This window comes from Cydia fagiglandana, chromosome 3 (assembly GCF_963556715.1).
Source record: "Cydia fagiglandana chromosome 3, ilCydFagi1.1, whole genome shotgun sequence".
Classification (NCBI taxonomy): domain Eukaryota; kingdom Metazoa; phylum Arthropoda; class Insecta; order Lepidoptera; family Tortricidae; genus Cydia; species Cydia fagiglandana.
In genome coordinates, this window is record NC_085934.1 from 18,302,443 (window position 1) to 18,317,381 (window position 14,939).

Consider the following 14,939-nt stretch of genomic DNA (forward strand, 5'->3'; position numbering starts at 1 on the left):
GTTATTTATATTTACAAAAATATTCATAAAGTCAGCCAGGGTTGCAACTATGGAACAGTCTAGAGCTGGAGCCACTTATACCATAGGTGAACTCTCTTTATAACAGGCGATATAAGTATTTCTAGAGTTGTTACATTTACCCCATGCAATTGTCCTGGCTGACTTTACCTAGTTTTTAATCTTGTATCCCAGTACCCCATAGTCCATTGCTTGCAGCCAACAACATACTACATAATAGATTCCATAAACTCTCAATAGTACTTACATAATTAAAAGCGCTACTAAGCGTACAATCGTACATGCCTATGCACTATAGTCAAAAGTGAAATTTTGAAGGTAAATTGCTAAGTGAAATGTTAATTCATTTATTTACATGCATTTCTTTATTTTTGGAATATTTAATATAAAACAAGGGTTAACGATTAAAATAAAAATCCATCAACTCAGTGTTTGTCTTTATAAAGAAATCGGTAAATAGAGATAATAAAATAAATTCGCGATAGACCCGTCTAATATAAATATGAGTTCATAAAGAAAACTGAAGTCACAGTACAACATAATATTAGGTTTACATTGATATAATATTCGCCTTTCACCATCCGAAATATAAGTAAATTCGATTGTTGCCAAAAATACGCTCCCGGTCGGCTCACACAAATCCCTTTAAAGGATCTAAAGGCCCTTCATAAGGTTCAAATCCGATGTATTTGCTACGGTAAGTTTTCTCCTAGACTGTCATTCTTATAGCTTACCGAGTAACTGCTACGAGTGTGTACAACAAACAAATGAAACAAAACGTAGTTAAATTTGGAAGTTTTTTTTTTTTTTTTATTATGAATGGGCTTACTCATGGCCACAGACTAGCCGAGGCGTAGACGTGGCCTACGATGGAGCGAGCTCGCCCAGAAGGTGCCTGTTCACTCTTGAGTTAACATTATACGTATTATTTGAAAGGCTACAAAGGCCAAAAGGTTTTGGCCTTTGTAAGGCTTTGAGGGGAAGGGAAAGGGCATTTAATTTCGTATCACGAAGAAATATTGCGTAGTGCAATGAGCCTGTACCGACAAGTAAAGATACATGAGAGCGCAACGAATAAAGGATGATTCACGCTAGACCGGGCCGGAGCTTCCAGCGCTTCGTTTTCTATGGAAAGCATCACGTCATTACGGATCAGCCGTCATAGAAAATGACATGTCAGACGGTCTAGCGTGAGTCATCCTTAAAAAGAACACGTTTACCGTCCGTGCATTATATGACATGCACCGTCAAACTAACTCTGTCACGTCCAAATGACGTCAGAAATGGGAATATTTGTGCATTACCTGTAATGCACGGACGTATCGATCCATGTGAGTAGTGAAGGCGAGGGACAGTTAAAGTGTTAAAAATCGCAAAAAAAGACCTTCGAGATCTTACTCCGCTCTGGTTCCTAAGAGTATAGAGACTTGTGATAAGGAATACTCACCCTATGTTAATTTCACATTCCATTGACAGCGATTTAGCTGTGAGAATACTAAATAAGTATTTGGGTGTCTCTGGGCCCGAATCGGATTTTGAAATAGACATCTATTAGATATCTTTTAGACATCACCAAGATACGATAACGATATGTTTAAGATCTAACCTGTCAAATTTGAGATTTGCGCGATTCTGGAGATACTCTTGAACGTTTTCCACAGGATATGACTTAGAGATCCAATTCACATCTAATAGATATCTTACTCTATCTAACGTAAAAGTGACATTGGTTGCCCGAATTGCGCTGCAAAAGAGAACTAGTTGATATCTAAACTATAACGTATCTAGAATGGATCTAGTACGTGTCGTCTCTTGTGAATATCTTAAAACTCGAATACGGCAGTCTCAAATGGACGGGCTTTTGGTGAGATTGTCAGTATAAGGAAAAAGTTTTGTTGTGCCTTTGTCTCAGTGCGTTCCCGGTTAAGTAGAAGGAAAATGTTTTGTGAGCTCGAGGTTTAGTCTTCCTAATCTTCGGATTTGTGGTTAGACACAAGATATGCCTCTATCCACAATATCCAAACAAAACGCCTGTTTCTTTACTTAAATCATATAACGGGACGCCATGTACGTTTCATTTATTCACATTGAAATTTGCTTTTTGATCATTCAACATTTTAAGTATAAATCAGCAGCAGTACCTATTGGAAGATTGAAAGAGACTTTTTTTATCACGCTGTTGTGAAGACATCTACGACCGTCATTATCCGTAAAGAAGGCCTAAGTAGATGACAATCATTGATAGAAAATGCCAATCATATAACTCTTCGTAGTCATGCCATGTTTGGATTTTGTCGATGTACTTTTGTCATTATGGTTTTTGGTAGTGTTATATATGTTGTTGTTATGTATGTTGTAAGGCATCCCGGACTCGTCACTGGTCACTCAGGATGCGCTGCGAGTCATGCACAGGTCTTGCCATAACAATCATATCAAGTTGACATTTCAAACATAGAATCGGGTCTCAATAAGACAAATTGCGAAATAAGAGAAACTGTAAGAAATAACTTAATTTATCAATAGATAAAAGATTAATAGATAGTATAATAGGTTTGGATTATAGACTGCTTTTAAATATTTATAGGTATCAAAATATGCTATCTTTTAAAGATAGATAGATAGATCCACTACTACTACTAACTACTCCCAATAAGGCCTAGTTTCCCCCCTGGGTTGGAAGGTCAGATGGCAGTCGCTTTCGTAAAAACTAGTGCCTACGTCAAATCATGGGATTAGTTGTCAAGCGGACCCCAGGCTCCTATGTGAGCCGTGGCAAAATGCCGGGATAGCGCGAGGAAGAAGAAGAAGATCAAAATAATGCACTTCGTTAATTAACGTAGTTTCTCATTTTCCCCCACGGTTCTATTTAGATTAGACACCCCGTATTTTTTGTCAGGGGTTGAAATAAATCTAAATAAAAAGTTCCGTTCCAGGCGCTGTAGCCTGTAGAATTAACGCGCAATTCCCAATTTGGCAGGTTGAAATATTTTTGAAGCAAAATTTCACATGCTTGAAGGCGGAGAATTCGAAGGAATACTAGTCAAATTCTTCATGTCGAGACGAAAATGTTGGCTTCACCTTTGGTCACGTTTAAGCAAAACAAAATCTTACTCACGGGTTTGCAACTTTTCTACTTGTAAGTTTTTATTAATTGGGGAAAAAACTTAGTAAAAGTGAAAGTAATGAAGTGAAGTATATACATTTATAATACGTGGTAAGATCATAGCAATCAACATCCATCGAAGATCTACTTATTAAAAAATCTTTTAAAATATTGCATTCCTTAAAAGGGCCCTGATATGACGACCACGACCACTCCGACAAGAGTGTGACGACCTGACGACAAAGAAGAAGAAAATGATATTCTTGATTTCATAGTGACGGTTTCAAGGTTAGGTACCTAACCTAAATTAATGTTAGTCGAAACAATCTTTGTTATTCGTTAAATATTAATTATAATAAATCGGAAAATTTACAAATGTCATATAGTACTTAATTTTTACATAATTCAACATAATAAAATGATTATTTACTTAATAAAAATACTTCGCATGACAATTTGCGAAGACGCTCTAGTCTATGCAACACAAATATTTGGGCAAATAAGGCGTATTCAATCGCCACCACTAGTTTACACGCACCAGAAAGCGTAGTCTCCTAATTATTCCCGAATCGCCGCATTTCATTAAGTGGCCGCCACGGAATCACTAAGCTTTTATTCCTATTAGGTACTTAGGCGAGTGATGGCTTATTCGACTTTCACAAATGGACGGTTTCTGTTCGGCCATTTCTTTATTGTAACATTCGGAAAGGTGTTTTCCTTGACTTGTGGCTTTTACAGACATTGATCCGTCGCAAGGCGGATTATGTGAAAAAATCTGGGGCGATATGGAAATGTGCTCCATATTTGGGATTCTCTTACGGCGACAATTACTTTTCTGCTGGTAAGGTTCGGGTATCATTTATTGCTGCTTAGCAATTTCGCGTGTATTGTTTTGGCTAAGTGCGCGTTCGTGAAGGCATCTGGTAGTTGTGATATAGATATAGCTGACAGTAAACAAACTAAAAGTTAGAAGGTTAGATTTCGGTCTTGATAGTCAGTATCAGCGGACGACGGGCGTCATGTCTATCAATTGCCTTGATAAAAGTGATGGACAACTCAATTTATCCAGAAAATTCACAGTGTCATTGCCTGTTTCTCGTTGCTGTAACGCTGCAACAGCAATGCTACTGTAATCGCAATCGGAATGCAACCTTAAAGTTTGTATTTTTATGACTCCATGCGTCACTCCAAACGTTGCATAAAGTCAATTATTTCATTCTTATTTATCTTTTGCGTCGCTTTAATTATTTACAGTCGTCGTGGTAATCATTTTAATTGTTCTTAGTATAGTTTCTGATCAATCAATATATTTTTTAATTTTCATCTAAGGTCCTTTAAGAGTGACATTCCACTTCCAACTGCAGCTGCAATACTGTTCATTTTACTTTGGAAACGCGTCGCTGTCATTGTCAATTTCCATAGAAAATGAATAGTATTGCAGCTGCAGTTGGAAATGGAATGTCACTTTATATCCAATGAAAAAAGAAACGCTGATAATGTGAAAATTCCTATTTCATAAATATATGGAAATTGCGTTCCATATTCGGAGGCCGTTATGTAGACAATTACTTTATTTGTTGGCAAGATTCGGGTGTCATTTATCGCATACTTAGATTTCGTGATTTGTATATTGTCATTTAAAAACATCATATAAATATTATTTATTAGGTAGGAACCTAAAGTATGTGGCTGGTTATAGGTTATATAATACCTACCTATGTTAGTGTTTGGCAAAAATTGTGGTGTATAAGTCGGGTTCTTAGTTTTGATTAATTGAAATTAATTGAAATGTTTAAATGCTAATGTCGAAATTGCGAGCATGTTTCTCTGTCACTCTAATTACGCCTGATTTGGAGTAAAAAAGACAGATACCCTCAATTTGCGAACTTCGGTGTTCGTGGTACTAACCTTGAATTACGCAATCAGATAGAATCCGAATAGGCCCAAGGCCAAGGCCCAATATCGGGGGCGCTAGTCAGATTCTAAATCTGATTTGTATACTGTATGTCTTAACCCATAAAATTGTGTTCTGAATATTTGCGAGGCGTGCCCGGAGTCGAAGCCGTCATGTAGAGGCCCTTATGACACTTTAATTAAATGTAAGTAAGGGGTAGGTACCTTAGCGGACCCGGGCATGTCCTTAAACTACGTCCAAAACCACCGGTGGACGGGCAGCAGCGTCCCCCAAATTCGGTGTACTCGACTGCGATCGCCAACCTGCCTGCCAAGCGTAGCGATTATGGCATTCACCCCCCATCCGGCACGTATGGAGGTCCAAGGGGGAGGCCTATGTTCAGCAGTGGACGCCTTATGGCTGAGATGATACACTTAGCGAATGCTGCCCTAGCCCGTCTCATGGGATGCACGCAAAGGCAGCAACCGCTAGGGTGTAAGGACCATTGAAAAACCTTTCTCTGGACTTCAAAGGTTACGAAATGTATGTTGTTAAGGTTAACATTTAATCTGATCGACCGTCATCAAATCTTGATATCACTTTAAATTCAAGCAAAATATTAAATCCGGCTTTAAAGTTCGGAGGGCTAATGGGTACGTCGTAAAATGTTTTACACGTCAGTAAACGTGATAGCGAACTATAAATTCTCGAACGAGACAGCCGTGTATTTACAATATACTCGTCGCTAGAGTAGAGAGCGAATGTCTGGGCATATTTTCAAGACTGTAAAAAGCTCTTAGGATGGTGTTTAGCAAAAATATGTCAACCCACATTCATTTTGCAATTCGAAAAAGTGTTTTATTATTTGATCCAGGTCTACCTTTCAACCTAATATATTGCAATTAGATGTCAACTCAAAAAATTTACGCTTAAAGTTGACATTTTATTGGAAAATGAACGTGTGTTCACATATTATTGCTAAACACCATCCTATTTTATAAATATTCTTCAGAGTATAGGTAAACTAAAAGTAGAGAAGGGATAAAATTAATTAACGGTTCTTAGCCTAAGTGATAAAATTTGTTATTGCCAAAAAACAAAAATTTCAGAAAAGACCTATATCATTTCCAAAAAAGAAGGGACCGAGCGAAACGAGCCAATTAAGCTTGGATCGGAACAATAAAAAATAAAAGTTGTCACTCTATGAATAGCTAACAGTTTGTGTGCATATAAGCATACGTGTGCTGACTCAGAGCACGTTCTAGGGATTTGATATTGATATAAGTACCTAGTTATAAGGTGTCGAATGAGAGACATGAAATGTGTAAGTACAGTCAAGGAATTTAAATTCCGACCCATTTCGTACTTTGTCACAGTGACAACCGTATGAGGTCTCTAGCGGCTTTCATATTGATTGAGATATGATGAGAGATTGTAATAACGTACTTAAATACAAAACAATCGTAAAGATGTTAATAGTATGTGTTTTAGAATCAGTATTAGATATAATATTTTTTTTAAAGTTAGTTGATCACACTGGTATTCATACATTTTTAACCGACTTCCAAATCTCAAAGAAGGAGGTTATCAATTCGGTTGTATGTTTTTTTTTTATGTTAGTTACTCCATATCTCCGTCATTACTAGATCCATTTTGAAAATTCTTTTTTTGATTGAATGTATATGCATACAGATTGGTCCCGTTTTTGTCAAAACCCAGTTCTGATGATGGGATCCATGAGCAATCGAGGGAACTCCTCAAATCTTAAAGGCATACATATAGTGATTTTTGGGTTTTTATCAACAAATCAAGCATATACACTCAAAAAAGTGACATTTGATGAAGTGAAACTGCTGATGATGATCAGAACGGAACTCTTTAACGACGCATAGTTCACGGTTGGCGATTTGTCCTCTTCTTTATGTTTGTTAAGCAAGTTAAGTTTTTAAGCTACATTTTTGTCAAGCTCGATTATTATTTTCTTTTCTTTTGCTAGACCTAAAAGTGCATCTTCTGGACCAGACTAAGGTGCTGTCGTTGGTTCGAAGGTTATCCGTTAGTTATATATATACAGGGTGGAAAGATAAGTCGGGCCCTGGAGGGAAACTACCTGAAATCCTTAATGGCTGGTTCATTTTACTTAAAGGAGACATTCCTTTATTTTTAAAAATAAACAAAACTGCATTCAGAGTTTTTTCCTTTTTTTCTTCAATTTGGCTTGTCTAAAAAAAATCTTAAGTACTAAATATTAGATTTTATGGATATTTTGTACGACAGACGAGTGTAAGACCTAATGTTTCTTGGAGAAATGTTATCATTAACACTACAGTTCGACTAGTAGAATAAAATTGCGAGTTTTTATTTTTTGGAATTTGTAGTCGGTTCGAGTCCCGGGCGAGGCAAGCGAGTTTTGGAAAATCTTTGAATGCAGTTTTGTTGCTTTAAAAAATAAAGGAATGTCTCCTTTAAGTAAAATGAGCCAGCTTAAGGATTTAAGGTAGTTTCCCTCCAGGGCCCGACTTATCTTTCCACCCTGTATAATTAATGTGCCCAGTAATTAATGGATAACTCTAACCATCGACAGGGCACCTACCTATATTATTTAAATGCTCAAGTCAAGTTTTAAGTGATTTAAATATGGCGTTTTAAAATCAGGCCGTAATAACTTCAATTGTATCGGGGCGGCTTTTGGGACTCTTGGGGCAGCTACCTAACTAAACAGGCAGCTGAGTTTGCGGCTCGTCTATGTTCGTTAAGCGGGTTTTAATATTATCCTCGAGGGTTTAAGCTTCACGGCAAGTTTACCGTCCGTCAAAGGGATTTGCATAAAAAATTGTAAACTCTCAAAATTTAAACGTAACATTGCTATCGAAGTTTTACGCCAGTGCTTTAAGGTATGGTAACGCTTTGAAATAAGTTTCAGTTTACATTTCTGCATTCATTTTATCGATGTAAATTTAATAGATATCTATTTCTTGGTCGAATTATTATTGTTATATTTTTCGTTATTGTTTATTATACAGCGGGCAGAAGACCTCAAACGCCGCAAATATTGCCCTTGGCAGTAGTTATATTTTTGAGGCGTTTGGGGTCAAAATGTTGGGGCCGTGGGGACCAAGCGCGCGCCGCATATACAGGGCCTTAGCGGAGCGCCTTATAGATGACACGACACAAGGGACCAGAGGGCTGGCCAGTATTTTGCTCAACGCATTCATTAGCATTGCCATACAACGCGGCAATGCGGCCAGCCTTCTGGGCACACTGCCCATCGGCAGTGACTTGGCGGACTTTTATTTATTTATAGGCTCTTTATTTTAAGTTCATAGTTAAGAGATATTTAGTTTGTATTATTATTTTTAAGCTTATTTAATGTTTTGTATTTATCTAATAGTGTTGTAATAAATCATAAAGTTGTTTATTACACTGACATTTGGCGAAGTTACACACCAACAGTGAAGTAAGAGTTCTCTACGGTAGGTATATAGTATTGGCAACCCTTATTTTTAACGGATTGCAACACTGATAACGGGGTCTGGGTGTCATAAAGGCAGGAAAAGAAAACATGACATATGTCGCGGTGTGTATGGAACCTTCAGCGGTATCATGGTCGGGTTTATATCACCTGTCACTTTCGAACTTACATACCAGTTAGAACGTGACAGGCATGATGACAAATGATAAAGAATCGGCCATCTTAGCCCTTACCTCCTATTTTATTACTTCGCATACATTACGATTTACGATATATTGAGAGTTTGTATAAGAGTATAGCTTTTTGGCGGCAGTCTCGTTTGGCTCAGAAAGAAACGTCTCCTTGTTACAGTGTGTCCCGGTGCCCGGGTTGGGCTTCAGACGCGGGTCGTACTGGTGCGTCTGCCGGCGCGGCTTCTACTTCCCCAACACCACGGCGGAGCTCAGATACTACAACGGAAGTGATATTGAGGAAGAGTACGAGAAGAGCTTACTGGTAAGTTCAGATACTTAAGACGAAACAGCAGCTGAGTTTTAAATATATTAGTTAAATATACCCGTCTCGCTAACGGAAGCGGCTCCTAAAACTAGCGCGATAAGGACAAGGCGAAAAATCCTACGTAAAAATCTCAAAAATCGAGGTTTCGTACTCGACTGTTTCCTCCTCCAAAATTTAAGCAATCGTAACCAAATTTGGAAATCTAAATGATTATGAAATTATCTGTGTCGGACTGTTTTGCTTTTTTCGCTAATTGATATCAATTTTGAATACTACGCCTCTCATTGCGGCATAGTCAATTAGGCCATTTTGGCCATTTTTGAAGGGCTCTGGCGCCTTAAAAAACAAAAATATCAAAAAAAGCAAAACGGTTCGACACAGATATAGACAATATTAATCTGTGTTGAAAAAATCATTGCTCTAGCAAGTCTAGCATCAAAACCCACAGAGGAAACAGTCGAGTACGTTTGTATAAATAAAAAAATATCGAAAAATGTCAAACGTAGGGGCAGAACGTTGGTTAATATACAATAAATTGTGTAAATTTATTTTCCATTGTCAATATTCAGAGAGGAAAAAAATATGTATGTCGCAGTACGATAGATAAAGCCGATATTACTATCTTACTAGGAATATGATTACAATACGTACTATACGGCATATAATTATATCCCTAGGGATATAACTATACCTCCGCCGCACCGCCGCACTCCTAGGTACCTAAAATTATTTCACTAAACTTAATCCAGTAATATAACTATATTACTAAACTAAAGACGTATTATAGTTATATTTCTAGTAAGATAGTAATGAATCGCTTTCATATAACTATGTTACGACATATAATTATATCCCTAGGGTTATAACTATATAACGGCTTTATCTATCTTACTGCGACATATATATACGCGTCGACTTGAGAACCTCCTACGTTTTTTTCGTCGGTTAAAAATAAGGACTGCGTTTGTATGGGCGAAGCGGTCGGCCACTATCATTTATTTAAAATAGACTTCCATTTTCTTTCCGTCCTACCCTATCGCGTTGACAGCGGGACAAGATAGTAGACAGAGAAGACTATTAATCAACAAATCTAAACTCGAAAAACATTTCAACCTGTTGAGCACTTAGTGGACTAGAAGAATTTTTGGTTTGAATGCGTATATGAATCAAGAAAAGCTGTTTTCACCACACCAGCTCGGAAAGGCTTATAGCAAAGTTGCATTTTATTCACATGTGAGGCAAAGTAAACAAATGCAAATTTTGAGTTGTTTTCTTATGTTTGCTGGTAGAATTAACTTTTAAATTATAACTTTGGATCATAAATATTTAATAACATTCATTTGGATTTGATTTGGTTTAATTTTGTTTGATAATTACATTTAATATTTGCTTTGGGGTGGTGTGGTGAAAATTTTTGTGTTTCACTCGGGGGCAAATTTTGTTTAACCGTCGTGCTTTGAAACCCTCGCAACGCTCAAGATTCCATTTTCGAACCACTCGCTACGCTCGTGGTTCAATTTTGGAATCTTTCGCTTGCTCGGGTATCAATATTAGCACGAGCGGTTAAACAACAACTTTGCCCCCTTGTAAAACAAATAACTATTTACGGGTTATTACACCAACGACAATAATAAACCTATTACTTACCTCCTTATTTATTAACGTTTACTAAAGTTGATAAACAGATAAGAATCGTTTGTCCCTTTCCGACGTATTGGTGTGATGAAAGGGACAAACGATTATTATCGGCTTGTCAACTTTAGTAAACGTTTATAAGGGGGTTAAAATATTAATCTCCCAAGACATTTGTTGTCAGTGGCTATATAAATAATTTTCTAACTGAAGATTCAAGTGACCGAATAAAAATTTTCATAATATTGTTAATATAAAACGCCGTTAAAATTATAGTAGGTACCTAACAGAATTTTATTTCACGCTGCTCATTGAAAATTAAATTTCAGTGGCGCTTTCAGCGCTTAATTACTTAAGCTCTTAAATTTAATTACTGTTGGTTATTGAGGTGTCTGTTTGTTATTATACGACGACAACATTAATGAGTGTATCAATTTAAATTGTAGTCCAATCAACATGGCTTTATAAGTACCTAATATGGGCATAAAAAAATAAGTTAAAGGCAGGATTCAACTTGAGTATACGTACAGTCAGCATCAGATATACCTGAGCGGGTAAGGTGTCCAAGAAAACATATACACTTCAATCGTCACAAAAATAAGGACATCTAAGTTGTCATTTTAGCATAGGCTTTCAGTTCGTCACATATATCTTAACTTATGAGTTTTTCTTTAACACTTACACCCTTATTTAATCACAATGACAATAACGGTTAGAAACTCAGTGGTAACTAGGCACTCAAATTCAAGTTGCTGTCATTAATACCTACACGCACTGCCAATCACGTACGTCAGCAGCCAGGGTGCCACCAGTTGCTAAGCAGTTGTTATTTCAATGGTAACTAAGCATCAAAATTTTATCTGTTTAACTTTTTAAAAAATACTGTAGCAGCTACGAATTGACACCTCCTTTCTTAAAGAAGTATTTTATCATCAAGTGTCAAACTTAGACAATAAATAAGTAGGTTTTACGAGAATGATAGATTTTTTATTTTAACTGTCATAGGCGGCCGTTCTTCCAAATCGTAGAGCATATTATATGTTAATATATTCATTTAGCCCGCTTATTGTACTAAAATATACTATATAAGTAGTACTAAAATACGATGCTCCGAATCGATCAAAGAACGAAGGAGAAAATAATAGAATTGAAACTTAACACGTTCTCTGTCCCAATCTGACATGTAAACCTTATGGCTTTGTAATAGAGGCTAGCCGTTAAAACTATCACTGCCATGCATATACACCTACGTAATATGCTAACTGTTGACCATAGGAATGACGAATTTTGTTTTTACAACTTAGCAGAGGGGATAGAGTATACGGAGTTATATACAGTATGTATCAGAACGAAAGGCCAAGAAAGAGACCCATTAATGTTTAGGTCATACTGAGCAACTTTTACTATGGGACCAACCCCGAAACCCCGGAAAAAAAATTACTCTCCCATAGAAAATTTCAACATCAGACCAGCAAAATGTATGAAACTTCCAAGTATATTTCCGCGTTTTCGGGGTTGGTCGCATAGTAAAAGTTGTTCAGTATGACCTAAACATTAATGGGTCTCTTTCTTGGCCTTTCGTTCTGATACATACTGTATATATTTGAACTTATTGTTAGTATAACTTAGCAGTAAACATCAAATGGCATTCCGCACAGGAGTAATCTAAGGAACGCTTACTGCGGGTTCAAACCTACAACGTCCTGTTAGAAAGTCGTACATACTCTACATGTGACATATCTTCAAAAAACATATAAACGTATGCGAAATTAATATAAAACCACAAATTAAGTAATAATAGAAATGAAACCCAAAAAAAAAGCTGTAATCTCTAGGTGCATCCGACTGAGATTTGAACCCGCGGTCTCTGCTTTGAAAAGCAAACGCCTTAGTAACAAGACCACAACGTGCCTTGACAATTGGCTCTAAATTCGGCTTCACTCATTCGTTTTGATGATTCTATTAAATAAAAGAAATAGTTTGCAGTAAGCTGACTGACAGGCCTCTGTCAATGGTTGAAGGGCAAAACGTGAGATAGATGTATGTGATGACAAGACTGTACTGCTTTCGATGATTGTCAAAACGCTTTACCTGAAATTAGCATAGCTATTATTCATTCAATATACGACCATACATGTATGCTTTAAACGTCTATTTTTCCATATTGTTCAGATATATTTGACACGTTGACCGCTTAGATACCAATGGTTTTTTGACAGCTAAGGTATCAATGATTTGTTGTAAGTGTAGAAATTAATGAATAGCGACTGTTAAGATACTTGTGACATGTTGAGCGCTCGCAAGTAAATGTTACCATGACAGTCAACAACTTTTTGACAGTTTAAACGTTTACCTCTCTTTGAGCACCTGGAGTGTATAGCGACTTCTGCTGCTGACTGTACCTATCTAAAATAAATAATATGAAATTCAGTATTAGTATTTATATAGTCCTTATATGTGAAAAGACCACATATAATGACTAACATTCTTTTTATTTTGTCATATTACAAGAACGTGCCTAACCAAATTTGACTTCTTGATATAATTGTACTTTGCAGGGCATCATTTTGATTGCTTTGGTCTAGCACACTAGAATTTTCCGTCTAAATACGAGTTCTTTTCGAAATACGAGTAGAAAATGATTTTCTCTCAACCTGTGGAGAACTGAGAGTACCAAATTTAGTTTACAGGACCTAAATTTACATAAAAAAAATTACGTATTATTATTTCAATGACATTATAATTATGAAACTGTTATATTGAAATGAAATAATTATTTACCAATGCAATTATTTGTTGTAGATTAACAAAATAATTTATACAATATATAATTTAAATTTCGTTATTTATACAATGCGAAATTCAATTTACATTGACTGCAATTAAATATTACTCATTGGTACCATCCTTTCCTATTGGACTACCAAGTTAGAGGTTCAAAATTCAGAATAAAATATTTAATACGTGAAAAGCATACCCAGCGAAGTTGAGACCACAAAACAACTAAGCGTAAATCAAACAAAAACATCAGAACTACGTTCACACTCCGTTATGTGGGCTGCGTAAAACGAAAACAAATGAAATACGCGTTTATTTTCGCATGTTTGCATATAAAGAGATCACGGAACGTCGAGCTTAAGCTTATCACTTGTCTTGCCATGACATGTTACGTTTACGAATTTAACATATGAAATAAATCGAGATTTATTTATAATTTTTTGAAAGGTTTACGGAAAATATTTATATAATAGGCCTTTTCATCTGTGTCAGATGTTTTAATCTAGAATCATATCGATTATATGGATTAGAAATGTCAGGGTCAAATGTGGGCCCGATTAGAATTTTGAAATAGATATCTATTAGATATCTTTTAGACATCACCAAGATACGATAACGATATGTTTAAGATTTAGACAGGTTAGTCTGTCAAATTTGACATTTGCGCGATTCTGGAGCTACTCTTATACGATTTCCACAGATTTCCACAATATAACTTAGAGATCCAATTCACATCTAATAGATATCTTACTCTATCTAACGTAAAAGAGTTATTGGTTGCCCGAATTACGCTGCAAAAGAGAACTAGTTGATATCTAAACTATAACGTATCTAGAATGGATCTAGTACGTGTCGTCTCTTGTGAATATCTTGAAGTTCGAATACGGCAATGTGACTTTTCTTCAAACAAAAGCGTCACTTTCGACACTGACACTTCAAATCCATATCGTTTCTAGATCTCTTAATTAACGTATCTTAAAGTTCGAATCGGACAGTGATAACATTTTAAAAACGTGAACGATACATGACTTGTTCTAAAGGTTACATTCGTTGTTCTTTTACTTGACACATAATTTCATTCTGAATCATGATGACGGAGAATGATTGAGCAACAATAGCAAGACAATTTATCAAGGAAATGAACAGTAACATCGCCCGTTTCCCGCTGTTGTAAAGGGGCCCACAGATTACCAGATCGCCGGACGATATCAGCCTGTCAGTTGTGCGGAACCGTCATATTTTTCCTTTAACTGACAGGCTGATATCGTCCAGTGGACTGGTAATCAGTGGACCCCTTAATGCTGCCACACACTGCCACAGTCGCCATCTAAATGTCACTTCAAGTTTCATCAAATGAGATAAACCTTTAGACAAACAAGAAATATGAGAAAACAGGTACATCGATTCACCTTTTAAAAAAATGGAACAACGTCACTATTATCATGGTTCTTAATTTTTTTAGGGCTACTATAATCGTTTTCAAGGCGTAAGTGTACTTTACGTAAATTCAACAAATACTAATGGAAGAAAATTTAGACGTAATC

General features: G+C 36.4%; 1 protein-coding gene across 1 annotated transcript in view; it reads left to right on the forward strand.

Moving 5' to 3' along the window:
• The window catches only part of LOC134680305 (metabotropic glycine receptor), a 185,437-nt gene that overhangs the window by 139,938 nt on the left and 30,560 nt on the right, over positions 1-14,939 (forward strand). The window contains exon 5 of the mRNA XM_063539414.1: positions 8,839-8,982. Coding sequence (XP_063395484.1) covers positions 8,839-8,982 — 144 coding nt within the window. The remainder of the gene's footprint in view (positions 1-8,838; positions 8,983-14,939) is intronic.